The following is a 26,433-nucleotide window of genomic DNA, read 5'->3' on the forward strand; positions in this document are numbered from 1 at the left end:
ATATCCCCCGACTTACTCATCTTATAACTGGACCTTTGTATCCTTTTACCACCTGCATCTATTTCCCCCACCCCACTCTTGTCAACCACCATGCTACTCTCTGTTTCTATGAGTTCATTTTTTTTAGATTCCACATATAAGTGAGATCATACGGTATTTGTCTTTCTCTGTACAACTTATTTCACTTAGCACAATGCCCTCAAGTTTCACCCATGTCACAAATGGCAGGATTTCCTTCTTGTTTGTGGCTGAGAACTATTCCATTGTATGTGTGTGCCACGCTTTCTTTACCTGTCCATCCATCAGTGGACATGTAAGTTGTTTCCATGGCTTGGCTGTTAGTAAATAATGCTGCAATGAATCCCACATACTCCTTTCACCTGCTGGCTCCTACACAGACTTCAGGCCTCAGCTTAAACATCCTCCAAGAAGGCCTCCTCCAGGAAGCCTTCCCTGATGCCAGGGTTGGGATTGGGCTGAGATGAGAGAGACACTCACCTTGGGCATAATTTTAAGGGAGGCACCAAAGAACTCAGTAATAGTATTTTAATGTAGTATTTTTTAAAAACCAAGATTAATGCAAAATATCCACGATAAAAAAATAGCATTTCAATCATGACAGGCTCTGATGGCCAGGACTAGGGTGGGACAAGTGAGGTGAGCTGTGCAAGTGCTGGGTCGGATCTGGTCTTTTTATTAAGTTCTGGTGTTTTTCTTCATGTTGGATTTGATTTATAGGCATCAATTTTGATTTTCTAAAAACATACTATTGCACTAAGATCGTATTTGTCTAGATGGCTGAGTTTCTGCGCTCCCTACAGTTTTGTGCGCAAGGTTAGTGCATCACTTCCCGCACCGTTTCCAGCCCCGCCCTCCAAGTTTGAGTTGTGCTGCTCCTCCTGGGCGCATCCATGGCACAAAGCACCCTGTGTCGTAAATACTCGCTTCCTTGTCAGGATTGTTCAGTCCTCGAGCCCAGAGCCCACGCCCAGGTCTCAAGTGTCTGGCACAGGGACTGGCACACAGTAGGTGCTCATTAAATGCTTCTGATCGCACTGACGGCAGGAGAAACCGGATGGGTGTGGAAACAGCCAGGCCTGCACCGTGGAGAGGCCTGGGCAGCTTCTTCCTGCCGCTCAGGATGCTTGTTCTCTGGAGCTGATCACACCTTCAGGGTAGCTGCTGTGGTCTAAGATGCAGCCAGGTGGACCCCACACTTAAATCTTCTACAGCATGCTGGGGCCTCACCAGGACACCTTAAACCTGGGTCCCGTCCCAGGCAGTGAGCCCCAGCTCTGTCTTCAAACACTGGGTACCTTCTTCCAGGTCTCAGGGTGCCCGCAGTGACAGTCCTCGCCAGGGCCTCACGCCCCAGAGAGAACGTGTTTGGGGACTCCGGAAGAAAGAGGGCCTCGCTGCTCACTCCTGCAGGCTGACTTGTCCCGGGGCCCGTCTTCCGTTCCTCCGATCCCCTGGGCCTCTGGGACCTGGAGCCAAGGGGCCACCTTCCTGGGAATGCCTCAGTGGCTGCCTTCCCCCAGCCCTGGCAGGAGAGCCAGCTTCAGAGGAGGGTTGAGGTGTGCTTTCAGGCTGTGTGTAGAGGGACAGGCCAGGGGCACGTGTGAGATGAGAGGCGGGTGAGCTGACCCGCCCTTGAGTTCTCAGGCCTGGTGTCTGCTCACACAGACCCCTCTTCTCCCCCGAACCCAAGGACTCTTGCTGTTTGACTTAGATCCCTCTCTCTTTCACACACACACACACACACACACACACACACTCCCACAATCCCAGCCAAAGAATGCCTTGTTCTGCCAGTAGTAGGGAACCATGAATGTGACAGTCAACAGCCCATCCATGTAAGGCGGCAGTACTCGGGCCTCACCTGACCAGCCCACAGGGCCCAACAGCTGTGGTAAGAAAGCTTTTGCAGAATCACCCATGTCAGGGCCACGCACAGCAACTTCGGGGACTATGGCTCCTGGCAGCCCATAATGGTGCCTACGGAAAGCGCAGGGTCCCTTTGGCCTGACAGTCCTGGGAAGATGTCCAAAAACTTCCCCTTACTCCAGCCGCCTCTCTCCCGAATCACAGGACTCCTGCCGTCCTCACCTCACCATCTGTCACATCAGCCATGCCTCGCGTCCTTCCTGCAGGGTGCCTTCCTCTCTGGGAGCAGAGCTCCTCCCCTGCCCTCTCTCCTGCTTCTTCCTCCCCGCCTCCCTGCCCTTCATCTCTCACAGCACCAAGCACGGGGCTGGTGGAGGCAGGGGCAGCTCCGGGGTAAACTCCAGGGACTTGGGCAGGACAGACTCCTTTCCTGGAACGTCGGGGTCCTGATTGACTCTGCCACGCGACAGCCAGCCCATCATGTCCCCAGAGCCCAGACCCTCAGAGCTGTCTCAGGGAACCCACTCCCTGTCTGATTCACCCCTGTTGGATCAAATGAAAATTTAAAGGCATGCTTAATGAGTCATGGGTTTCAATTTACCTGCTCCCGTCTTAAATCGAATTAAAAATGTATCTTCGTGAAAGTGCTTCCGTGTCAGAAGCCAGTGAATATTGATTCTCACTTAGTCTCTGGTTGGGGGAAAGGCAAGCAGCAAACCGTCAGCCACCTTCTCATCTTGCGCTTGCCTGGACGGCTCAGGCAGGGACTGAGCTGAAAATCTATCAAGTGACGTGAGTAATCTGAATGCGAGTCAAGTCAGGAAAGATCGCTCCGAACCGTGAGCTTGTGAATTCCTAGGACAGGTGTCTCACAAAGCACGTAGCCCCACCTTCCCTGAATGAAAATATCCAAGCACCTGGAACACTCTGTGTGGACATAGAGTCCAGGCATTGGAGAGCAGGAGGGCCCCATCCTCCCGAGATGCTGTTTTAAACACGACCTTACAGGGTTTCTCATCAAAAGCCCACCTGGGTCCCTCCGAGCCCAGCCTCGTGGTGGAGGTGCAGCATGGCCTTCCAGCTCCGAGAGGCATGGAGTCACCATGTGTCTCTGTTTTCTCTTTTCCTGTCTTGCAGAGATCGAGCAGGGCAGTTGTGGAGATCCTGGAATACCTGCCTACGGCTGGAGGGAAGGCTCCTGGTTTCGCCACGGTGATACACTCCAGTTTGAGTGCCAGCCGGCCTTTGAGCTGGTGGGGCAGAAGGCAATCACGTGCCAAAAGAATAACCAGTGGTCGGCTAAGAAGCCAGGCTGCGTGTGTAAGTGAGCGGGGAAGGCGCCGCTGCGGGGTCTCCACCGAGAGGCCAGGGGCCCACTTCCTAGCTAATCCGGACCCCACCCTTGGGAACCTCGTAGGTCGTAACCGTAGCTTCACTCTGGTTGGTTTCTTCTCCTTCTCAAAACGTTGCCGGCTGAGTCCTCGTTTCTGGCAGTGACATGGATCATAGCACTGAGAATGATTGCTCTTGACGTTTGGGGGCCTTCTTCAACGCCGTCTTCCTCTCCCTGGTGACCCTTGAGAGCAACGTCAGACCCCGACATTTCCTCCTCACCCTTCTTGCTGTCATTGACGCCATATAGTCGAGCCAGGGCAGAAGGTGCTGGCGATGATTTCGTGAGACGGTAGACTCTGTGCCAGCCTTGGGGTACCACGAGACGCCATGGCCTTGTGGGGATATATACAAAGTTTCATCAGATTGCTTCCTCTTGCATTGGATTTAGGGAGGGTTGGGGATCAAGCTGTCTTTGAATTGTTGATCTTTCAGAGAAAGGGTTGGAGTTGAGTGCTCTGTTCTCCGGAGATAACAAGGAATCCTTTCTTCCTTTCTCTGGGATGGTCTGACCTCACTTTCCGGCGCAAAGAATACTTTAAGTCCTGGCTCCCAGGGAAATTGGCAAGTGTAAGGGGACTGTGTATAGAGGAGCAGGCTTGGTCTTTGTTGAGAAATCAAAGGTTCCACCTCTCGGGGCTGTCACCTCTTCTTCTCCCAGCCCTTGCCACTGCCCCTCTCCGTCTCTTACGATCTGCTTCCCTCGGGGAAGGGCAGACAGACTGACCCTCTGATCTTTCTTGCCATCTCAGTGGGCTTCTCAGGGCCTTGGAGGGCTGCCTCGTAGAGAGTGGTTGCCCCTTGGGGCCGGGGAGAGGAATGACATGGGAGACTGTAAGGGAGTATCTGTGATGACAGAGAGTTTGGCATGTGAGTTGGTGAGTTGGGTCATACCACGGTGATTCTGCTTTTCAAACAAAAAAATCACTTTGTGTAGTTGACAAAGCATTTTTGATGACTTGCGAGCTTATGTAAGAATTCTTGCCGAGGTTTAAAGATCAAATCGTTCTTAGATACACATTAAGCAAATCACCCTTATTGAAACAAATAAAATTGCATGAAATTGACTGCCCATCTGTGGCCCAGTGTGGTTAGATATGTGTACCCTGAAAGCCAAGGGGACCAGAGGGGCAGGGGAGGTTAGCAGGGGGCAGCTCCAGGCAGGCAGGAACAAAGGGCCTGACAGTCTAGAAACGAGCCCAGGGCAGAGTGGGCGGGTGGAATGAAGTTCCCCAGGGTGGGTCGGAGGCAGGACCTCAGAAGGCAAAGGTCCAGACTGTGGGAGTCCCAGCTAGTGTGGGTGTTCCATCTCTGAAATCCATCTAGGTGAGACAAGGCTGGGAGAACTGGAAAGGGTCAGGTCTCTGGGGCAGAGAGCTGGCAGGAGGGAAGTGTGTAGCAGAGCCAGCCAGCCACTTGGAACCAGGATAAAGTTCCCTGCCTCACAAGCTGAGAGACGCGGGGAGCAGAACGCTACCGGGGGAGGGGGGGCGGGGTCTGTCACTCAAGCCCTCCAGGAATTTACTTGACCCTTTGGCTCTTAGAAGTAGTTTCAGGAAATGTTTCTAGAACCTTCTGTAAGTGCTGCTCAGCAGGCCCCTCGTTGCCAGGAGGAAAGCTGACAGGATGCTAGGTACTGCTTACAATCACCTGAGAAGAGATGAGGGCAGAGCAGTCCTGGAAGATATGGGGCGGTGCTCTCTGTGGTTTAAAATAAGGAAGAGGGGCTTCCCTGGTGGCGCAGTGGTTGAGAGTCCGCCTGCCGATGCAGGGGACGCGGGTTCATGCCCCGGTCCGGGAAGATCCCACATGCCGCGGAGCAGCTGGGCTCGTGAGCCATGGCCGCTGAGCCTGCGCGTCCGGAGCCTGTTGCTCCGCAACGGGAGAGGCCACAACAGTGAGAGGCCCGCGCACCACAAAAAATAAAATAACAATAAAATAAGGAAGAGGAGCCCCAGGCTTACTGATGAGAACTGTGAAGCAGGCACTCTGGGGGCCTAGGATGGCATTTCTTCTTCTGAATGATTCTGGGAGGTGGGGGATGGTATCCCCAAGGTACTCCCATTACTAGGGCTTTTCTGGTCATTTGGGTGTAAGAGACACAGCTTGAGTCTCAGGGGTGCTGGCTTCAGTGGAGGAGGCCAGGGAGAGCCAGCTGGCCCCAGGCCTTTGCACCACAAACAAGGTCACGAGTGAGTGCCTTCTGTCCGCTCTCTACTGAGTACCCAGCCCCTAAGCTGATGCATCCCTAGGTCCTGGGCCTTGCCCTCAGGTGGTGAAAGATGGTACTAAGAAAATCCGGGTGCTCTGAGAGAACTTTGGATTCAACGTGTGGAGACCTGGATCTTAGTCCCGGCTCAGTTTTGCGACTATGTCCAGGGCAACTTCTCTCTGGAGTTTGGTTTACTAATCTATCCGATGGGGTGGCACTCCCCAAATTCTAAGCCTCTATGATCGTATTTATAGAAAAAGACAACTGTGACATGGATAGTCCTCACATTTTCCATCGTGAATACTTGGAAACCACTCTCTAAACTGGGTCATTTACAGAGCAGCTCATGCTTCAAGGGATAAAGTTAAAATTTGGCGTTCTGCCTGATCCCAGATCAAATATATCATAGTGTGTGATCTGCAGAAAAGGGACAACATCTGTAAGCATTTATAAAAATATAAAATAGTACAGTCAGCCTCTGTGTTTTGTAATGTGGTCATAAATGTACATAGAAAAGCACCTCTAGCAAACGTTAGCTTAAGTGTCCTAAATTTTAGCACACATTAGTCACAATAAACATTAACACAATATTTAGCAAACAGTACTGCTCTTTCCTTCTGAGGGTTTAGAAGAGGATTGGGGGGATGTTTCGATGGCTCAAATTTCTTTGAACATTTGTCCGAAAAGTGCACAGCAGTGCATTGTTCTTCTCTTGAAACATTTTCTTCAGAAGAGTTCCTTACTCGGGAATTGCCTGCCGAGACTACACAAGTACACTGTTGCCTTCATGTTCCAAAACATTTTCTGTAGCAAGCAGAGACTTCAGAATCATTTCGTTGGCTTTCGATCTGTCCTCACAGCAGTAGATGCTCAATAGATGGTCTTTTTTTCACTCGGTTTTAAAGATGATGTTTCTCGCGGTGAAAAGCATTTTGAAAGAAAAGATGGAGCCAGCTCCTCTCCTCTTACCCTCTCTTCTTCCTTAGCTCATTCACATCTCCAGGGATCACTGCTCCAAATCAGGTGGCACCGGTGCCACTTTCCATCCATTCAACAGTATTTACTGTGTGTCTACCCCGTGCCAAGCGCCAGGCATTGGAGTCAGAGCTCTTTGGGCTCTGCCTGGGAAACATGCTCAACCTGGGGTCCTGGCGAGAAAGCTCCCCACAGGTTACACATACTCTTCACCTCCCTCACAGGCACATCGAGAGCCTGTCCACTTATTCCTCCACGACAAGAGATACAAGGGAAGGAAGATACAAATAACTCTGATGGTGGTTTGCACAACACTTGATGCTTTGTTGACAGGCTAGCAGAATACTTCACACTTCATAAGGAAGTCAGGAAACCAATTATCGGTCCATTAACATCCACTTGCAGAAGAAGTTTCAAAACAGCCTTCACCAGAGAAACGCCAAGACTGCACAAATGCCAGCTTCCCTTCGCCATTTTGTAAACCACCACGAGAAGGTGTGAATCCTAATTGCTCGAGTGCCCAATGTATATAGCATAGGTGTGAAATGGGAATATACTGAGATGTATACAGTGCGAGTTACAAACCAGCAGCCGAACCTTGAGAGACCAAGGGAGGGAGAAGTGGGTCCTCTGGGGCTCAAAGAAAATGTCACAGATGATACAGGGCTGGAGCTGGGGCTTGAAGGGTTGGGAGGTAACGGAGGGCGCTCCACACAGGGATGCTACGGGGAATGGTCCTCTCCGAGTGCCCTCCTGTCCCTTGCTGGACAGAGAAATGGATTGAGTCCTAGGGTCATCAGGATCCTCAACCTCAGCGCTACTGACATTTGGGGCCAGGTGATTCTTTTTTGTCGGGGGCAGTCTTGTGCATTGCAGGACGTTTTAGCAGCAGCCTCATTCTCTACCCGCTAGAAGCCAGTAGCACACACACCCACCTCCCACTGCCAGTCGTGACAGCCGAAACTGTCTCCAGACATCGCCATACATCCTCTGGGGGAAAAAGCCACCCAGGATGGAGAACCACCAGTCTAGGATAACCTAGTCTTGTCAAATTCTAAATACAATGAAATCTATATAGTTGCATTTTGTGTTAGATCGTGATTAAAATCTGTAGAATAGTGACAGTGAGGAAGCATGGGGTAAGGGAACATGCCAGCATTTATTACATGTTTTGTGTCATTGGGAAGATAGGCGTCTTCCCTACAACGTTATGGAATATTTATTCTCTCACTTTTACAGATGAAAACAAAGCTCAAGGAGACAAGGTACATAGGCTCAGAGGTTATAGAACCATTAAATGATGGGCTGGAATTTAAACTATTGACTGACAGCGCAGGCTTCTACTCCATATCCTGTACTCTGTCCATGGCACCAGACATCCAGAACCCAAGGGGTCATCTGCAGCAGGAGGAACAGGGAAGTCTTAGGACAACAAAAGTCGTCCAGACTACAGAAACAAACTGTTGTCTGTGTTACCCCCCATGAAGTAGCAGAGATTGACAAGAGTGAAACAGGTTCATGAAGGCTAGATCCATGTAGTCCCTTGTTGGGACTGCGTCAGTATTTGCGCACCAATATGCAGTATACTGGTGTCAAGGCATTTCCTCATCTTCACTTTTTCTCGTTCCTTCTACCCATCCATTTTGATTTATTGAGCACCTGCTGTGTACAGAGTCAGCTGCATAAGAGGGTATGGCTTTTCCTGGTAAGATTCTGAACTGGAGGGCCTCTGGAGATGCTGCTGCTCCGCTTGAAGTGGTGATCTCGTAGTGCCGTGTCCTATAGAATGCGCTGTTAACTCTTTCAATAAGTATCTGGGGCTTAAGGGCCACTACTCAACACAGGCTTTTGGTATATTCTAGTATTTTAAAAGTTTAAATGAATAAGATACTCTTCATTCATTTCCTTAATCATTTTCAAATTTGGCCATTCCTTTTTGATTCTTATGCATGTACACACATATTTCGTATGGTTTTAATCAAAGTGAACATACCGTCTCGCAGTCTGTCTCTTCAAGTTCACATTATATTGCATATCTTGCCATGCTACTACATGTCTTTTGTAGTTATCATTCTTCATACCTCTGGAATATTCTGTCTAGTGAGTGGACCGTAACTTAGGCTACCAATTATGTTCAATTATTTTTATACACGGCTATAATGAACATCTTCAAGTGTATGGCCTTTTTTTTTTTTTTCTTCTCTTGAATTATTTTCTTAAGATAAGTTTCCAGGAGTGACGTTGTTGGGGCAGAGTAGGAACATTTAAAAATAGCTCTTGTTGTATACTCCTATGTTTCTCCCCCAAAATGTTGTGCCAGGTCATAATGTCAACAGCGAAAGCTTTAAGGTTAAAAATAAGATTCGTATAATACATGTCCTTCCCATCCAGAAATATGGCATAGATTTCTCTTGTGTTCATCTACTTCCCCTTTTCTAAATATAACAACTTTGTGGTTTCCTTCATATAGGTCACATCTATCTCTTGTAACCTCTACCAGCATCGCCAAACCTCAAGTATTTGTGCGGCCTTTTAAAAATTGCTAATTTAATAGGTGTAAGTTGAATACATCCCTCCAGCACACCCTTGTCAACTTCCGCCAAGTGCCAAATGTTATGATAAGTGCTGCGAATGTAGAGACGAATTGAGCACATCCCTTGACTTCAAAGAGCTCGCTCTAACATGAAGATAGACATAATTATGTAAATTAAAGTGGGCTCTTGTGGTTCAAAATTTAGCTTTTCAACTAGAAAGCATTGGTGAATCAGATGCATTTAGAACCTGCCCCATGAAGATTCATTCTTTTATTTAACACATATTCATTGGGGGCCAGCGATGGGGCAGGCACCGTAGTGGGTGTGGAACAGGGAAGCAACAGCCCCTCTGCTCTTACAGCATAGACTTAGGTCATCGCTATTAGAATAGTTGGGGCTCAAAGAGGGGAGGACAGATTTGAAGCCCTGCTGGGAAGGGAGCTACCCTAGTGGCAGTACTGGGTTCTGAGAAAAGCCAGGGCGTTTGGACCCCTACAGAAGGAGGATGTTCATTGGATACATTGACACACATACACACACACACACATGCGCGTGCACACACACATGCACAGTCTGCGTACTTGATTTGCAGTGGTTCCTAAAGGGCTCGGCTGCTGCCAACCGTGGGTGAGTGAAAGAAGAGAGGTGGGGTCCGTGGGAGTAGGGTCTGGAGAGACTGGTTGGTGCCCATGGCTGGAAGCATGCCCCTGTTGGAACAAGAGGTATGAAAGTGGTGTCAGGATGTCCATTACAGGACCCTGGACAGAGACTCCAGTTCTGGCCTTTCTCCAACTGGCCTGGGTCCAGTCCTGCCCAGCAAGGACATGGGACATTTGCTATTTGTAACCCCCATGTAACAATTGTCTGTCCTGACGTGTGGCTGCGAGAGTATCATGTTGGTATTTTCCTTTCCAATTTGAAGGATCTCTCTACTTGATACACACATCTTCCCAATCTCTAGCTTTCTTTTTTCTTTCTTTTTGTTTTGTTATTTTACATTGTACAGTTCTTTTACATTTTTATATAGACAAATCTCTTGATATTTGTGATTTCTTTTCAAAGCTGACAAAGTTATCATTCTGCCACAGATCTGAGAAACAGCTTGTTGTATTTTTAGTTATTTGTCAGTAATTTGATTTTTTAAAAAAAATATAATTTGTTATTCCATCTGGAGTTTATTTAGATGAATGCATGATATTGTCCAAACTATTACACAGTTTTCCAACACGATTTATTGAGTAATTCATTTCCCTTTTGATTTGAGAGAAATGAATTGTTCTAGCACATTCTGAATCCTCAAATGTAGTTAAGTCTGTTTCTTGACTCACCGCTTTGTTGTGCTGCTCATTCTATCTTAGCACCGGTGTTGAATAATTTTAATTGTTGTTTTATAATATGTTCTAATATCTGGCAGAGCTGGAAACTACTCCTTCCTCCCTTAATTATTTTCTCTTTCAGAATATTCATTGTTATTCTCATCTGTTTGCTGTTCAAGATTAATTTTAGAATCATTTTGTCATAGTAAAAGAAAATCCAATTGGGATTTTGTATGTGTGCTCCTATTAAACTATAAATTAACTTGAGGGAAATAGGCGTTTTTGTACTACACAGCCTTCCCATCCAGAAACATGGTGTGTCACTCTCTTTGTTCATCTACTTTCATTTCTCTAAATATAACAGCTTTGTGATTTTCTTCACATAGGTCACGTACGTCTCTTGCTAGCTGTCTTTTTAAACAGGCAGGTGCTTTTTCACTCCCCTCCCACCTCGACCGCGATGCCCTGTGCACACATGAAGCATGTCCCGTTTTCCCTCCTCTCTGTGGCTGAATCCTGGCGTTCCCCCTAAATATATAATCCCAGATTTTCCAGGACAAGTGCAATTTCAAGCATCCTTTCCTTTGTCCCAGAAAATATGATCACAATGGCCAGAGTCCTTGGAAATTGCCTCTTTCAAATGTTCAGAGCTAGAACTGGGATCAGCTGAAGTCTGAAAACGTCAGCCTCGGTGTGAGCGATAATATTCCTGGGAACTGCTTGTGATTGGGGCAGGGGCTGCCATCAGAAGGGTGCTGTGAACTTCCTCCGCTGATGTAGTGTTCTCCTCATTTCTCTGGGCTGCCTTAAAGGTCCCGTGAACACACACGTGGCCCCGGGAGAGAAGCAGGGAACCTGGGGATTGCTTTGGTCCGAGTTTGTCAATTTCAGGTCCATTCCTGGAAATTGAAAACCAGCGTGTGTAGTTCTGGGCCCCCTTCCTCCATTACCCAGGCCCCCAGCACCTGGACACTGAAGACGTGTGGTCTCACTGTACTGGTGATGAGGAGAGCTGGGGGCGCCTGCTCTGTAGAAGGACCCCAGTATTCCAAAAGTGTCAGTTCCTTGAGCAGAAAGTCCTGATGATGGCAAGAGCTGGGAAGCATCTCTGTCTGCTCCTGCAGTGGGGAATGGACACTGCAGTCATGGCTGCAAAGCCTACCAGGACCACAGGGGCAGCCTGGGAAAGGTAACCCAGAGGCGAGGGAGGCCGAGGCTCGGAGAACTAACCCTGAATGAAGGGATAGCTCCCGAAGGGGCCTGCCAGCACTTCCAATCAGAATATCCAAGGAAGTAGAGTCAACACTTGTCCTACCAGGCCAGTGTGGCTCATACATCACTTGTTACCCTTATTCTTAAATAGGCAGATACTTGATGGGTGAAGGTGGCTTCTGGGTTGAATCAGGTCCTCACCCAGGGGAACAGGGTCTACCTGTGCAGGGTATCCCAGCCCCAGCAAGAGGCTACAGTTTCATTAAGAGCTTTACTCACAGCAGGGACTGGATAGGAAACCAAGAACCAGAACAGAAGCCCAGTCCCTGAGCTGGGGCACACATGGTGGGGCAGGGGTGGCAGGTGGGGAGGGTCCCGAAACTCTGTGGGCCTGTGGGTGTGCTGGGTTCCTCGCAAGCCCACCAAATGCTGACTGTATGAAACCAGACTCACATCTCAGCCCACTGGTTTGAGGCGACAGGACTTCCCCATGACTGTCAGGCGTGGCTGGGCTGGGCTCAGGATCTGGCTGTAAGAAGTGAGTCTGTGGAATAAAAGTGTTCAGTGTACCTGGGTAGGGTCTCATCAGGCAAAGACTGGATGTGAAGGGATGGCTCACAAAGGAGGCTCCCAGCACATCCAAGGAAGCAGAGTCAGCGCCTTTCCTACCACACCAGTGTGGGTCACAAACAGCACTTGTTACCTTTCTTTTTAAATGGATACATTATGGGGGAAGGAGGTATCTTTGATGGCCCTGCCCAATACAGAATAGACCCAACCCAGCTAATGTGAGAATCACTCATAGGCTTTTTAAAATACAGAATCGTGGTCTCATCCCCAGAAATTCTGATTCAGCAGGTCTGGGATGGGGTCCAGGAATGATTGTTCTAAAGCCTTCCTAAGTGTTCTAGATCAGCTTAGTGAACCCCACTAATAGGCAATACCTACTGTGTGCCCGTTGCTTGCAGGGGTGTTTGGGATCATTCCTGAGGGGCTTGGTCTCCTGACAAGATGGCAGCCTCTTGAGGCATGGGGCTGGGATGTACGTGGTCATATGTTGTGATCATATGTTGTTGCTATGAGGCTGGCCAGGCTGAGGCTGCCATAACTCAGGTGGTTACGATGATGGTGGCCTTCTGGGGTCCAAGGAATGTTGACCTCAGTATTGATATCCTAGTGAGGCATGGGATGCAAAGTTCAGTACTGTGACGTTACAACTCGATGTTGCGACTGCCTGCTTTTCACTTCTCTGAATGCAGCAAAATGTGGAGGGGAGGGGCTGCTATACACCCGACAATTGGAAAAGGGAACTGGGGAAGGGATGGGCATAATTTTAACGTGGTTCTTGTCCGCCAAGAGCTCATGGTCCAGTGAGTGTGACAAGCACATACTTTTATTATAAAGCAATCTTTGAATTACTGCAATTTATAGATGTGGCCACAAAGTGCTACCAGTATGTAAGGAAGAAAAATTTATTCCAGTTGGAAGATTCTCAGATTTCTTGGAGGATCATGGGCAAAATTTCAGCCCAGTCCAACCCAGGGATATATCCAGAACCAAGCTGCAGAAACAGTCTGAAGGCCATATTCCTACAGCTAAGAGTCCTGGTCCAAGGTACCTGGGGACCACAGCCACCTGGGTGGACTGGGGGCTGGAAAAACTGACCAAGTTTTAGGGGTCTTATCCTGGACAGTGACCTCTGCTTGAGGGCCGGTGGGGAATGGGTATACCTACCATTCTCACTTCAGCTTTCAGCTTTGGAATCAGAGCCAACAGGTTCTTTTCCCTTTATAAAATTTTCAAAGTTATGTGTATGCCAAGTGCATTCCCCATGCAGCAGCACAGACCGTGCCTTCTCCATGGTGCTCTGCAGTGTCTGCTAAGAGAGCTATGGGGGAGACACAGCCTCTCTAGTCAGGGTCTGTTTTCACAGCTGCTGGCTCAGGGGCTGGGACTCAAAGCTCTCCCAGTACCCTCCCCTGTCCTGTGAGCCTCTGGATGAACCTGTCATCTCACGTGGCCAGAGGTACATCCCCATCAGTGCTGGGTGTTGTGGGTATCCTCAGGCTCTGTGGTTCCTGGGGAAGGCACTGCTCGCCTTTTCTAGGGGTTGGCTTTCAAGGAGAGCCTTGGGCTACCTCTCTTGGGGAAACAAAGACCCTTCCTCCAGTCCTATGTACAAAGGCAATCTGGGGGTCTCAGGAGATGGGCTGAGTACGGGACTGCTCCCCTTGGCTACCTGGTTAACTCCCATCTTACTCAGGGAGTCAGGTCAAGCTCCCGGTCTTGAAGGTAGCTCTCTCATGCTAACTGTGAACTCCCCTGGATCATCGTGGATTCCCCTGGAAGGAATCCAAACATACTCCCTTACAATCCAGGGGAACAGCCACTAAGTGTTCTTGTCCAGTCCGCAGTGGCTGGTGGTCTGTGGTTATGGCTGGGCTTAGGGTGGCCAGGACCATGGATAACACTAGAATGCCTGAGTGAAGATGCTCTGCTGAGACAGCCTCAGAGGAGATGGTAGGGCTCTCCGAGGGGTCCCAGAAGCACTTCTGAGCTTTGGGGGATGTAGTCTACACCCTTTCTTGAATTCCCCTGGCTAATAGGAAGGCTTGGGTTCTTGGGCTACGTCGTGCCCGCATACTTTTCTCGCCAGCTAATACCTGTGTCTGGCTGATGAAGTTAATTGAGAACAGTTGAAGCTAACCCCAGCAGAGGGCACAGAGGCCCACTGAGGTCTGCCCTGTGGCAAGGAGAGTCCCCACGAGTATCACTCAGAGATCCTGGGGGCTGAGCCCAGGCAGCTGTAGGACCTCACAGCAGTGAGAAGCGCTTTTGAGAAGCCTTTGCTTGGCACGTGGAAAGACCGGGTCGTCAGGGCCTCCATTCCTCACCCCGCAGGGCACAGCACCTTGGAATCCCAGACAGAACTCAAGTCTGACAGAATAGCCAACACTCAAGTGTCAAGCTGTTCAGCTCCAGGCACCTCCGTGCAGCTGACAGAATACATCTCCTTCCCTCAGTCGGTCTTCCCAGAGAAGGTGACACACGGAGTCTTAGCAGCCAAGCATTCATTCCCACAAAGGAGGAGTTTTGTCAGAATCCTCTGGGTTTGGAGTTATCTGCTCATCCACTGAGAAGAGGGACTGAGGACCAGAGTGCAAACCTTTCGATCTGGAGTCTTGCTTGCTTGAGGAATGGGCTATGCTGGGGAGAGGTGAGGGGACCCCGCTCTGGCTGCCTCCTCAGGCTGGTTGAGACTTGGAGACATGCCGAGCAGAGGCCTGTGTGGAGACGTGGCCTCCGGCAGCAGCACTGACACATGCCTCTCATTGCAAATTCAACACAGATTGAACGTATAACGCCCGTGTGCCCAGGCATGGGGCTACACGTCATGCCTTCAGAAGCTTCAGCACAATGAATTGTCACAACAAAGGTGTGATTTAGAAGTTGTCGATCTAATTTTTCTGCATGTGGAAGTAGAAAGCAAGGTACAGAAGGCTTCCCCCCACCTCCCCGCTCAAAACAACAGGCAAACCCAAATTTTCCAGGATTCCCATTTGCTCCAGCTCTGGAGTGGTGGCTTGCTTTGCCTACATAGACTTTCCAAAGAATTCATAGCCTGTTTTCAAGGTAGAGGCTGAGCCCCAGGAGCGTAGACTCAGTTCCTTCCCAGGAGCGGAGAGCAGGGATTTTTCTTCATGCTTTGTTCCATAAGGGACCAAAACTGTCCTTCGAGCCGGTGGCAGGAGGTCCTCAGCCAGCAGCTACGGAGCACATAAGACCCCAGCCCAGAGCCTGGCCTGGGCCAGGACCTCTGAGCAGGTCTGGAGAGCGTCTAAAGCCTAGGGTAAGCGCCAGGCGTGGTTTGGGTGGGCATTATTCCAGAGGCGTGGCAAAAGTCAATCACGACCGCAGGGTAATTCCAGGCAGCGGGTAATCCCCCGACGTTGGCCTTCGCCGATAAGCAGTCAGTTTATGCCAAGCCTCTAAGGGGGTTCAGGGATCAGGGTCCAATCGCAGGAGACGAGAATTTAGCAATTGTTAGGCCCCTCCCCGTGAGCTTTGATTTAAGATTCCATTCCAGAAGGGGATTGGATTGTGAATGAGGAACTTGAGGCAGAAGCTACTTTCTCAGGATAAAGGATACTTTTGTGGAAGGGAAATAAAAAGACCACGTGTGGAGTGACCATACATCCATACTTGCTTGGGACCCTCCCTGTTTACATCTTTTGTCCTAAGGTAATTATTAGTGGTACCATCTTTCATTCTCAAAAGTGTCCCAATTTGGGCATTGTATTACGTGGCCTCCCCAACCATGACCCATGATCACTGAGGGTGATCTCTGAGCCAAAGATCTAAGAGGTGCTGTAATGGCCCCCTTCCTCCCTCTCCCGTCATCCTGTGCCCCTCTCCACTTGCTTACTTTTCCCAGACACACAGGCCCTCTTTCAGACCCTCAGATACACTAAACTCTCCTACCTCAATGCCTTTGACTTGAGGTTTACCACGTTGGAATGTTCCTCAGGAGGCTGGATCCTTCTCATCACCCCTAAAGCTGTCACCTCCCCAGAGAGGCCTTCTCTAGCTACCCTATCCGAAAGAGCTATCCTTCACTTTCTGATTTCTCCATATCCCATTTCATAAACATGTTAGTCAACTTTTGCTGTAGCATCAACATTGCAAAACTCTCAATGACTTTTGCAACAACAAATATTTATTTCTTACTTGCGTCGCATGAGGGCTGTAGGTCAGCTGCAGCTCTGCAGGGCTCAGGGGAGCTCTACATAGCCTCTTATTCTAGACGTGCCTGCTATGCACATGTCCTGTGCCGTGTCCACTCACCTTCCATGGGGTAAAGCAAGTCACAAGGCCAAGCGCAAAGTCAGTGGGGTGGTCAGGAGGGCTCTGCCTGAAAGGAAGCAAGGTGAGGGCAGGGCGGAAGGAATGGTTGTGAATGCATAATACATTCTAGCACAACAAGCTATGCTTATGTCATTTGTTGATTGTCTGGTGCCCTCCTAGACTGTAAATTTCCTGAGGGCAAAACAGTATATGTCTTGTTCACTATTGTATCTACGGTGCCAATTTTTAGTAAGTACCGGTTTCCTATTTTTGTTATAGTTATTACTAATAATATTAGTGTTGGAGTTATTAGGTAGACAAAGCCAGCATGGTAGGGATGGGAGAGCCTCTGGTTTGGAAGACACTTGGCAACCCAGAGCCTACTAATGCAGGATTTCATTCTTCTGCTCTCAGGCTGGTGGGGTTATAGCCAAGCGTGGCTTGGGTACTGCCTTAGTCCATTCGGGCTACTATAGTAAAATGCCACAGACTGGGTGACTTATAAACCACCGAAATGTATTGCTCACAGTTCTGGAGGCTAGAAGTCTGAGTTCAGGGTGCCAGCCTTGTTGGTAAAGGTCCTCTTCCAGGTCGCAGTCCTTGTATCCTCACATGGCAGGAGGGGAGCAGATCTCTCTGGAGCCTCTTTTATAAAGCACTGATCCCACTCAGGAGGGCTCCACCCTCATTATTTAAGGAGCCCCCAAAGGCCCCACCTACTAGTACCATCACCTTTGGGCATTAGGATTTCAACATATGAATTTGGGGGAACACAAACATTCAGACCTCAGCAGGCACTGAGTGGGATGAGCCTGGTGTACAGACTCTATGGCTGCAGCTAGGAAGGATAAATGGGCGGGGGGGACACATCATTTCTACAGAAATGATGCATAACAGAGTTTTCCAGGTGGAAAGGAGAGAACATTCTAGAAAGAGAAAATAGAGCAAGACCTGGCGTTAGCCTTGCACATTTGTAGGGCTGCAGGAATCTAATGTAGCTGGAATGTCAGGGCGAGTTGGGGGGCGGAAAAATAAAGATAAAAGAGCTTGGCAAGGGCCTTCAGTCTTTGAGGGTCCTTTTGTGCTCTTTTGAGAAGTTTAGGCTTTATCTTCTGTGCAACAGGGGGTCTTTATTTAAAGAGTTCCAAGCAAAGATGAAATATCGTGAGAATTTGTGATTTACAAAATTCATTCTGGAGCCAGTAGGTAGGATGGATTCAAAAGGAATGAGATTTAAAGACAGAAAACCAGATAGGCTATTGCAGTAGGAAGAGGGCCTTCACTTAACAGGGTGTGGTGGGGCTGTGACAAGTACAAGAGACACTGAAGAGATAGAATCAGCAGAAGTTAGTTACAGACTGGATTCGGGAGCAAGGGAAAAGAAGTTGATATGTTTTGCTTAGGCAACTGGGTATTGTCATTCATGGAGATAAGGAATGAAGGTGGCTTAGGAAAATAGATAAAGAGATCAATTTTGGACACGCATTCAGGGTGCTGGTGGGATCTCCAGTAGAGATGTACATCAGACAGTTACATACCAAGTATGAATGTGTTGGGAGGGTCTGGGCTACCAGTATCATTTAGGAGGCAAGGGCATAAGGAAGAGTGGTGGGAAGCGGGAAGGGGTCAAGGGAAAGCCCATAACTGGGTGACGGCAGAGCTGAATCATTCCCTGATGCCGGGGAATGTTCCAGATGCAAGAGTCTAGGAGAACCGGTTTGGGAAAAAAGACTAGGAGATCAGTTTTGGCCATTTTTCATTTAATTTGCTCTGATAAAATCCAGACTCCTTCTGAGTCTAAAAGATCTTTGCTGTCCTCTCCTACTCATGTCATGTTCCTAGCTCCATGGTTCACCTTGCTCCTGCTCTATTGGCTTCCCTTCTGTCCCTCACATACACCAAGCTTGCTCCCACCTCACGGCCTTTGCACTTGCAGTTCCCTCCACCTGGAATGATCTTCCCTTAGGACTGCTGGCCACATCCCAGAAGATGCCTCCTCAGACGGGCCATCACTGACCACCTTATTGAAAGCAAGCACCCCCCCCCATTCACTCTTTTCCCTTCACTCTGTCTTATGTTCTTTGCCACCTATTAGAATGTAAACTTCATGCCAGCTGAGGACTTGCTGATCTGTCTGGTTGGTTGCCTCCCATATCTAGATTAGTGTTTGTCGCACAGCAGATGCTCCGTTAGTACTCCAGCTAGGTGGAGACATTCCAAGGCCATGCAAAGGGGCCTGCACAGGAGACAGAAAGGAAGCGTTTCAGGAATGGGGGAGGGCTCAGCTCTGTCGAATGCCCTGCTCACCTAACGCAGGGGGCCTGCGCTTTTGCCTGCCTGCGAGGTGGGGATGGAACAAAACAAAGAAACACAAAAGCTTGACACAATTCATGGCTTTTCAATCAAATTACATCAAATATGAATTGAAGAGGACATGTTCCTTGCTCAGGAAATATGTGGACAGCGTCATCTGTTTATGCCTGATGCTTCTTTTGGAATGTGTATGAGTTTCTGGAAGGCATCCTCAGTTCTCCTCAAAGAGAACCCAGCATTAACTTAATCTTGTTTATGATAAGGATGAGCCCGGCTGGATGACTGATTTCAGCTTCATGCATGTGACTTTGAAAACCTCATCCAGCTTCCTCAGGCCCAAGGAAGTTAAATAATAACTCTCACCAGCTCCAGTGCCAGAGATGTTGAAAAACCTCAGATGAAAACTACTGTACTCTGAGCTTCTGAGCAGAAAGAGGTGAAAGGAATTCATTCGTGGCTTTGTAAAGCCTCTGGCTCCAACTCAGTTCTAGCATTCATCAGCAGAGCTACCTCAGTTTACTGGTTCAGAGATGCACAGTGAAGCAACAACAATGTGATCGGGCCTCTCCTGCTTGGGTGAGCACTGCTGGAGAAAATCGCCCAGCCAGGCAAATTGGTGCTGCTACAAGTTCAAGGTCACCAGTCTCAGTCAAGCCTGCCACAGTGCCCAGCCGCCATCTGTGTTTCTTAAGTCAGTCTGATCTCCTCTTCCCCATGGAAGCTATGCCAAGCATTCTCCACTTCCCCCACCCCATCCTGGGAACAGCGCCCCTCCTCACCTTACCCTGGAGAATGACCTTGTCTCCCACCTGGCAGACGACGTCCTCAACTTCCAAATTCCAAAGACACCAAGCCTGCAGATCATCACCATCCCCATCCTTCCTCTCACCTTCCCACCTTTAATACCAGAGATGCTCACTCACTCCTCTCTCCCATCAAAAACCAATCCCCCTGTAGCTTCTGCATCCCATTTTGGCTTTAGATCAGGTACCTTCAAACACCTTTAAACTAACAGTAAGAAATGCAGTGCAGCACACACACACACATGATTGAAACAGATTCACAAACAGTACTTACCTTTATCCCTATAGTGCACTCAGTTATTTCCCGTTCTCTTCCTTTTGTTTTTGTTTTTTTTCTTTTATTTTAGCATCCAGCCCATGACCCACCACATTGCTTTCACAAAGAGTCACTGTTTCAAAAACTTTCCTATAGATTCCCCCTCGCCTCCCACCTTCTCAGGAATCTATGCCTCATGTAATTCATCCTCTTTCGTCTGTCTCAGCCTCCCCCTTCTGCTACGTCCTTCCCATCACCATTTAAATTTCCCCAGGTCCCTCTTCTCTTAAAAGTAAAACTCTTTCTTCACACCTCCCACATCCTGCCCGTTCTTGAATACTCTCCTTCGCGTCCAGACTCCTTTGACGGGATGTCTTTCCTTGCTGTGACCACTCCTTACTTCCCAGTCCCTTCTCACCCCATCCGTTCTGACCTCTGTGTCCACCACACCTGGAAACTGCTCTCACCGAGGTCACCAATGAGCCTCCTGTTGCTAAAACCCGAAGGGTTTTACCCAGATGCTCCACTCTGTTTCCGGACAGGTAGCCCTTCCCTCCTTCTGGAAACCACTCTCTTGTTTTTCCTCCTACCTTCATCTGCTTTGTCTCCATCTACCCTGCCAGCTTCTCTCCATCCTCTTGCAAAGTTCCATGCTGTCTGTTTTTTCTTTGCCAACTTGACAGCCCTATTGTTTGAAGTTTTTGTTTTCTTATAATATTGTACATTTCCCCAATCTTTATTGACCAACTTTATTCACTTGTTAGTTGCCTCTTAATTACCTTGGCCCATACGTCTATTTTGAGTGTTTATCTTTTTGTGGAATTTTAGTTCTTCATATGTTAAACATAGTAAATATTTAATTGTAATATCTTGCAAATATTTCATTTGGTCCTCGCTATTTGCCTTTTATGGTGATATTTGAAATCCCAAAGTTTTTCATTTCTGTAACTTAAAATACTGTTTCCTTTATGATTCTAACCTTAGTATAATGCTGAGTCCTTCCCCACCTCTGAGATTATACAAATATTCCTTATATTTTCTTCTAGTACTTCTATGGTATACTGAGTGAAACGTGGATCTAATTTCTCCATTCCAGATTCAAATGGTAGCCATTTGTCCAAGCATCCCTTATTGATCAATCAACTTTACCCTGCTAATTTAAAAAGCCCCCTTCATCATATACTACATTTTTGGATGTCTGTATCCTTTTCTGAACTTTCCTTTTTGGTTCCATTGATCTCTCCTTTGAAGTTGATACATTACAGATTTTATTATTGCAGCTTTATAATATGTTTTAATATCTGAGTTGGTAAGCCTCCCTGCCACTGGAGAAAATCAGTATTGTGGTTGAGAGCTCGGGCTTTGGAACCAGCTTGACTGCGTTCACATCCCAGCCCCATCACTTACATGCCTTGTGACTGTGGGCACGTTACTTGAACACCCAGACTCAGCATCTGCATCTGTAAAATGGGGATAATAATAGTATCCACCTCAGAGGGCTGCTGTGAGGGTTAATGGGTTAAGACATATGATGTCTTGCAGTGCCAGCTAGCACCACCTCATATGCTGTTTTTCCTTGTCTCTCTCAACAGATCAATCTTATAGTTGTTTTAAGCTCCAGAAAAAAAAAAAAATCAGTGTGGGCCTTGTCTGGAATTACATTAAATTTTGCCTGGAATTACATTAAATTTATACAGTGATATGAAGATAATTGTTATCTTAACAATATGAACTCATCATCTAGGAAAAAAGTTTGTCTCTCATTTTTCAATTTTCTGCCTATCAATAAAGTTTTGTTGATTTTATTATATAGGTCTTGTTTACTTATTGTTTTAGGGCTGAATTTGACTTGGTAGCGCTTTACAAATAAGATTTTTTTACACTGTGGGTGTATTGATGTGTGAGTAGATGAGTGTGAATATGTGTATCATGCATACTATCTTATGGGAATATTTGTATCAAGCCTAATTAAATAGCATAGCTACTATAGCTTGCTTAAAATTTAAAAGCTCTGGCCCTAAAAATACCTATTCCCTAGAGGTTTTCCTGTCTCCTCCGGTTTTTCTCTTCACACAATTTTTGTAATTTAAAATTTCCTGGGAAATTCTCCATTTTGTGAATATTTCAATTTTATTCGTATGTTATACATACTATTCTTTTATAATTGGCTTATCTCCTTAATTTTATTATCCTGTCTCTATGTATATATCTTTCCTCTTTACTTCTTGAGTAGACCAATGAGAATTTTCTCTTCTGCTGGTCTCTTCAGTTAATTTTTTCTGCTTTTATCTTTATTAAGTTTATTCTCCCTTTTCTCCTTAATTTTCTTTAGTTATTCTCTTTGTCACTTTCTTAGTATAAATGCTCATTTCACTTATTTCTTTTTTACTTAATAATGAATAAGGCTATTAATTTTCCCTCAAATACAGCTTTGGCCTAGTATCATCATCGTTATTATAAGTAGTCTGTACTGACAGCCTTTGTTTCGCCTTTAAACTCAAGAACTTATTTAGGAAAGGGTTGAATAACTTTTTGGGTGATTAGGGGTTTTCTTCATTCTTTTATTATTTTTGTAACATCTTTATTGGAGTAAAATTGCTTTACAATGTTGTGTTACTTTCTTCTGTATAACAAAATGAATCAGCTGTATGTATACATATATCACCATATCCCCTCCCTCTTGCACCTCCCTCCCACCCTCCCTATCCCGCCCCTCTAAGTGGTCACAAAGCTCTAAGTTGATCTCCCTGTGCTATGCAGCTGCTTCCCACTAGCTATCTATTTTACATTTGGTAGTGTATATATGTCAATGCTCCTCTCTCACTTCGCCTCAGCTTGCCCTTCCCTGTCCCCGTGTCCTCAGGTACAACTCTACATCTGCATCTTTATTCCTGTCCTGACCCTACGTTCATCAGAACCATTTTTTTTTAGATTCCACATATGTGTGTTAGCATACGGTATTTGTTTTCCTCTTTCTGACTTACTTAACTCTGTATGACAGAATCTAGGTCCATCCACCTCACTACAAATAACTCAATTTCATTTCTTTTTATGGCTGAGTAATATTCCATTGTATATATGTGCCACGTCTTCTTTACCCATTCATCTGTCGATGGACACTTAGGTTGCTTCCATGTCCTGGCTATTGTAAATAGAGCTGCAATGAACATTGTGGTACATGTCTCTTTTTGAATTATGGTTTTCTCAGGGTATATGCCCAGTAGTCAGATTGCTGGGGCATATGGTAGTGCTATTTTTAGTTTATTAAGGAACCTCCATACTGTTCTCCATAGTGATTGTATTAACTTACATTCCCACCAACAGTGCAGGAGGGTTCCCTTTCCTCCACACCCTCTCCAGCATTTATTGTTCGTAGATTTTTTGACGATGGCCATTCTGATTGGTATGAGGTGATACCTCATTGTAGTTCTGATTTGCATTTCTCTAATGATTAGTGATGTTGAGCTTCCTTTCATGTGTTTGTTGGCAGTCTGTATATCTTCTTTGGAGAAAAGTCTATCTAGTCTTCTGCCATTTTTGGATTGGATTGTTTGTTATTTTGATATTGAGCTGCATGAACTGCTTGTATATTTTGGAGATTAATCCTTCGTCAGTTTTTTGCATATTTGCAAATATTTTCTCCCATTCTGAGGGTTGTCTTTTGGTCTTGTTTATGGTTTCCTTTGCTGTGCAAAAGCTTTTAAGTTTCATTAGGTCCCATTTGTTTATTTTTGCTTTTATTTCCATTTCTCTAGGAGGTGAATCAAAAAGGATCTTGCTGTGATTTATGTCGTAGAGTGTTCTGCCTATGTTTTCCCCTAAGAGTTTTATAGTGTCTAACCTTACATTTAGGTCTTTAATCCACTTTGAGTTTATTTTTGTGTATGGTGTTAGGGAGTGTTCCTAATTTCATTCTTTTACATGTAGCTGTCCAATTTTCCAAGCACCACTTACGGGAGAGGCTGTCTTTTCTCCACTGTACATTCTTGCCTCCTTTATCAAAAATAAGGTGACCATATGTGTGTGGGTTTATCTCTGGGCTTTCTATCCTGTTCCATTGCTCTATGTTTCTCTTTTTGTGCCACTACCATACTGTCTTGATTACTGTAGTTTATAGTATAGTCTGAAGTCAGGGAGGCTGATTCCTCCAGCTCCATTTTTCTTTCCAAGATTGCTTTGGCTATTTGGGGTCTTTTCTGTTTCCATACAAATTGTGAAATTTTTTGTTCTAGTTCTGTGAAAAATGCCATTGATAGTTTGATAGGAATTGCTTTGAATCTGTAGATTGCTTTGGGTAGTAGAGTCATTTTCACAATGTTGATTCTTCCAATCCAAAAACATGGTATATGTCTCCATCTGTTTGTATCATCTTTAATTTCTTTCATCAGTGTCTTATAGTTTTCTGCATACAGGTCTTTTGTCTCCTTAGGTAGGTTTACTCCTGGGTATTTTATTCTTTTTGTTGCAATGGTAAATGGGAGTGTTTCCTTAATTTCACTTTCAGATTTTTCATCATTAGTGTATAGGGATGCAAGAGATTTCTGTGCATTAATTTTGTATCCTGCTACTTTACCAAATTCATTGATTAACTCTAGTAGTTTTCTGGTAGCCTCTTTAGGATTCTCTATGTATAGTATCATGTCATCTGCAAACAGTGACAATTTTACTTCTTCTTTTCTGATTTGGATTCCTTTTATTTCTTTTTCTTCTCTGATTGCTGTGGCTAAAACTTCCAAAACTATGTTGAATAATAGTGGTAAGAGTGGGCAACCTTGTCTTGTTCCTGATCTTAGAGGAAATGGTTTCAGTTTTTCACCATTGAGAACGATGTTGGCTGTGGGTTTGTCATATATGGCCTTTATTATGTTGAGGTAAGTTCCCTGTATGCCTACTTTCTTGAGAGTTTTTATCATAAATGGGTGTTGAATTTTGTTGAAAGCTTTTTCTTCATCTATTGAGATTATCATATGGTTTTTCCCCTTCAGTTTGTTAATATGGTGTATCACAATGATTGATTTGCGTGTATTGAAGAATCCTTGCATTCCGGTGATAAACCCCACTTGATCATGGTGTATGATCCATTTAATGTGCTGTTGGATTCTGTTTGCTAGTATTTTGTTGAGGATTTTTGCATCTATGTTCATCAGTGATATTGGCCTGTAGTTTTCTTTCTTTGTGACATCCTTGCCTGGTTTTGGTATCAGGGTGGTGGTGGCCTCGTAGAATTGTTTGGGAGTGTTCCTCCCTCTGCTGTATTTTGGAAGACTTTGAAAAGGATAGGTGTTAGCTCTTCTCTAAATGTTTGATAAAGTTCATCTGTGAAGCCATCTGGTCCTGGGCGTCTGTTTGTTGGAAGATTTTTAATCACAGTTTCAATTTCAGTGCTTGTGATTTGTCTGTTTATATTTTCTATTTCTTCCTGGTTCAGTCTTGGAAGGTTGTGCTTTTCTAAGAATTTGTCCATTTCTTCCAGGTTGTCCATTTTATTGGCATATAGTTGCCTGTAGTAATCTCTCATGATCCTTTGTATTTCTGCAGTGTCAGTTGTTACCTCTCCATTTTCATTTCTAATTTTATGGATTTGAATCCTCTCCCTGTTTTTCTTGATGAGTCTGGCTAATGGTTTATCAATTTTGTTTATCTTCTCAAAGAACCAGCTTTTAGTTCTTGATCTTTGCTGTTGTTTCCTTCATTTCTTTTTCATTTATTTCTGATCTGATCTCTATGATTTCTTTCCTTCCACTAACTTTGGGGTTTTTTTGTTCTTTCTCTAATTGCTTTAGGTGTAAGGTTAGGTTGTTTATTTGAGATGTTTCTTTTTTCTTGAGGTAGGATTGTATTGCTATAAACTTCCCTCTTGTAATTGCTTTTGCTACATCCCATAGGTTTTGGGTCGTCGTGTTTTCATTGTCATTTGTTTCTAGGTATTTTTTAATTTCCTCTTTGATTTCTTCAATGATCTCTTGGTTATTTAGTAGTGTATTCTTTAGCCTCCATGTGTTTGTATTTCTTACAATTTTTTTCCTTTAATTGATATCTAGTCTCATAGCATGTGTTCAGAAAAGATACTTGCTACCATTTCAATTTTCTTAAATTTACCAAGGCTTGATTTGTGACCCAAGATATGATCTATCCTGGAGAATGTTCCATGAGCACTTGAGAAGAATGTGTATTCTGTTGTTTTTGGATGGAATGTCCTATAAATATCAATTAAGTCCATCTTGTTTAATGTGTCATTTAAAGCTTGTGTTTCCTTATTTATTTTCATTTTGGTTGATCTGTCCATTGGTGAAAGTGGGGTGTTCAAGTCCCCTACTGTGATTGTGTTACTGTTGATTTCCCCTTTTATGGCTGTTAGCATTTGCCTTATGTATTGAGGTACTCCTATGTTGGGGGCATAAATATTTACAATTGCTATATCTTCTTCTTTTATTGATCCATTGATCATTATGTAGTGTCCTTTGTCTCTTGTAATAGTCTTTATTTTAAAGTCTATTTTGTCTGATATGAGAATTGTTGCTCAAGCTTTCTTTTGATTTCCATTTGTATGGAATATCTTTTTCCATCCCCTCACTTTCAGTCTGTGTGTGTCCCTAGGTCTAAAGTGGGTCTCTTGTAGACAGCATCTATACGGGTCTTGTTTTTGTACCCATTCAGCCAGTCTATGTCTTTTGGTGGGAGCATTTAA

General features: G+C 45.8%; 1 protein-coding gene across 1 annotated transcript in view; it reads left to right on the plus strand.

The window, feature by feature from the left end:
* CSMD2 (CUB and Sushi multiple domains 2) overlaps positions 1 to 26,433 on the plus strand; it is a 669,690-nt gene that overhangs the window by 382,633 nt on the left and 260,624 nt on the right. The window contains exon 13 of the mRNA XM_060142710.1: positions 3,025 to 3,207. Within this exon, the coding sequence (XP_059998693.1) occupies positions 3,025 to 3,207 (183 nt within the window). The remainder of the gene's footprint in view (positions 1 to 3,024; positions 3,208 to 26,433) is intronic.

This window comes from Lagenorhynchus albirostris, chromosome 2 (genome assembly GCF_949774975.1).
Source record: "Lagenorhynchus albirostris chromosome 2, mLagAlb1.1, whole genome shotgun sequence".
Taxonomy (NCBI): Eukaryota; Metazoa; Chordata; class Mammalia; order Artiodactyla; family Delphinidae; genus Lagenorhynchus; species Lagenorhynchus albirostris.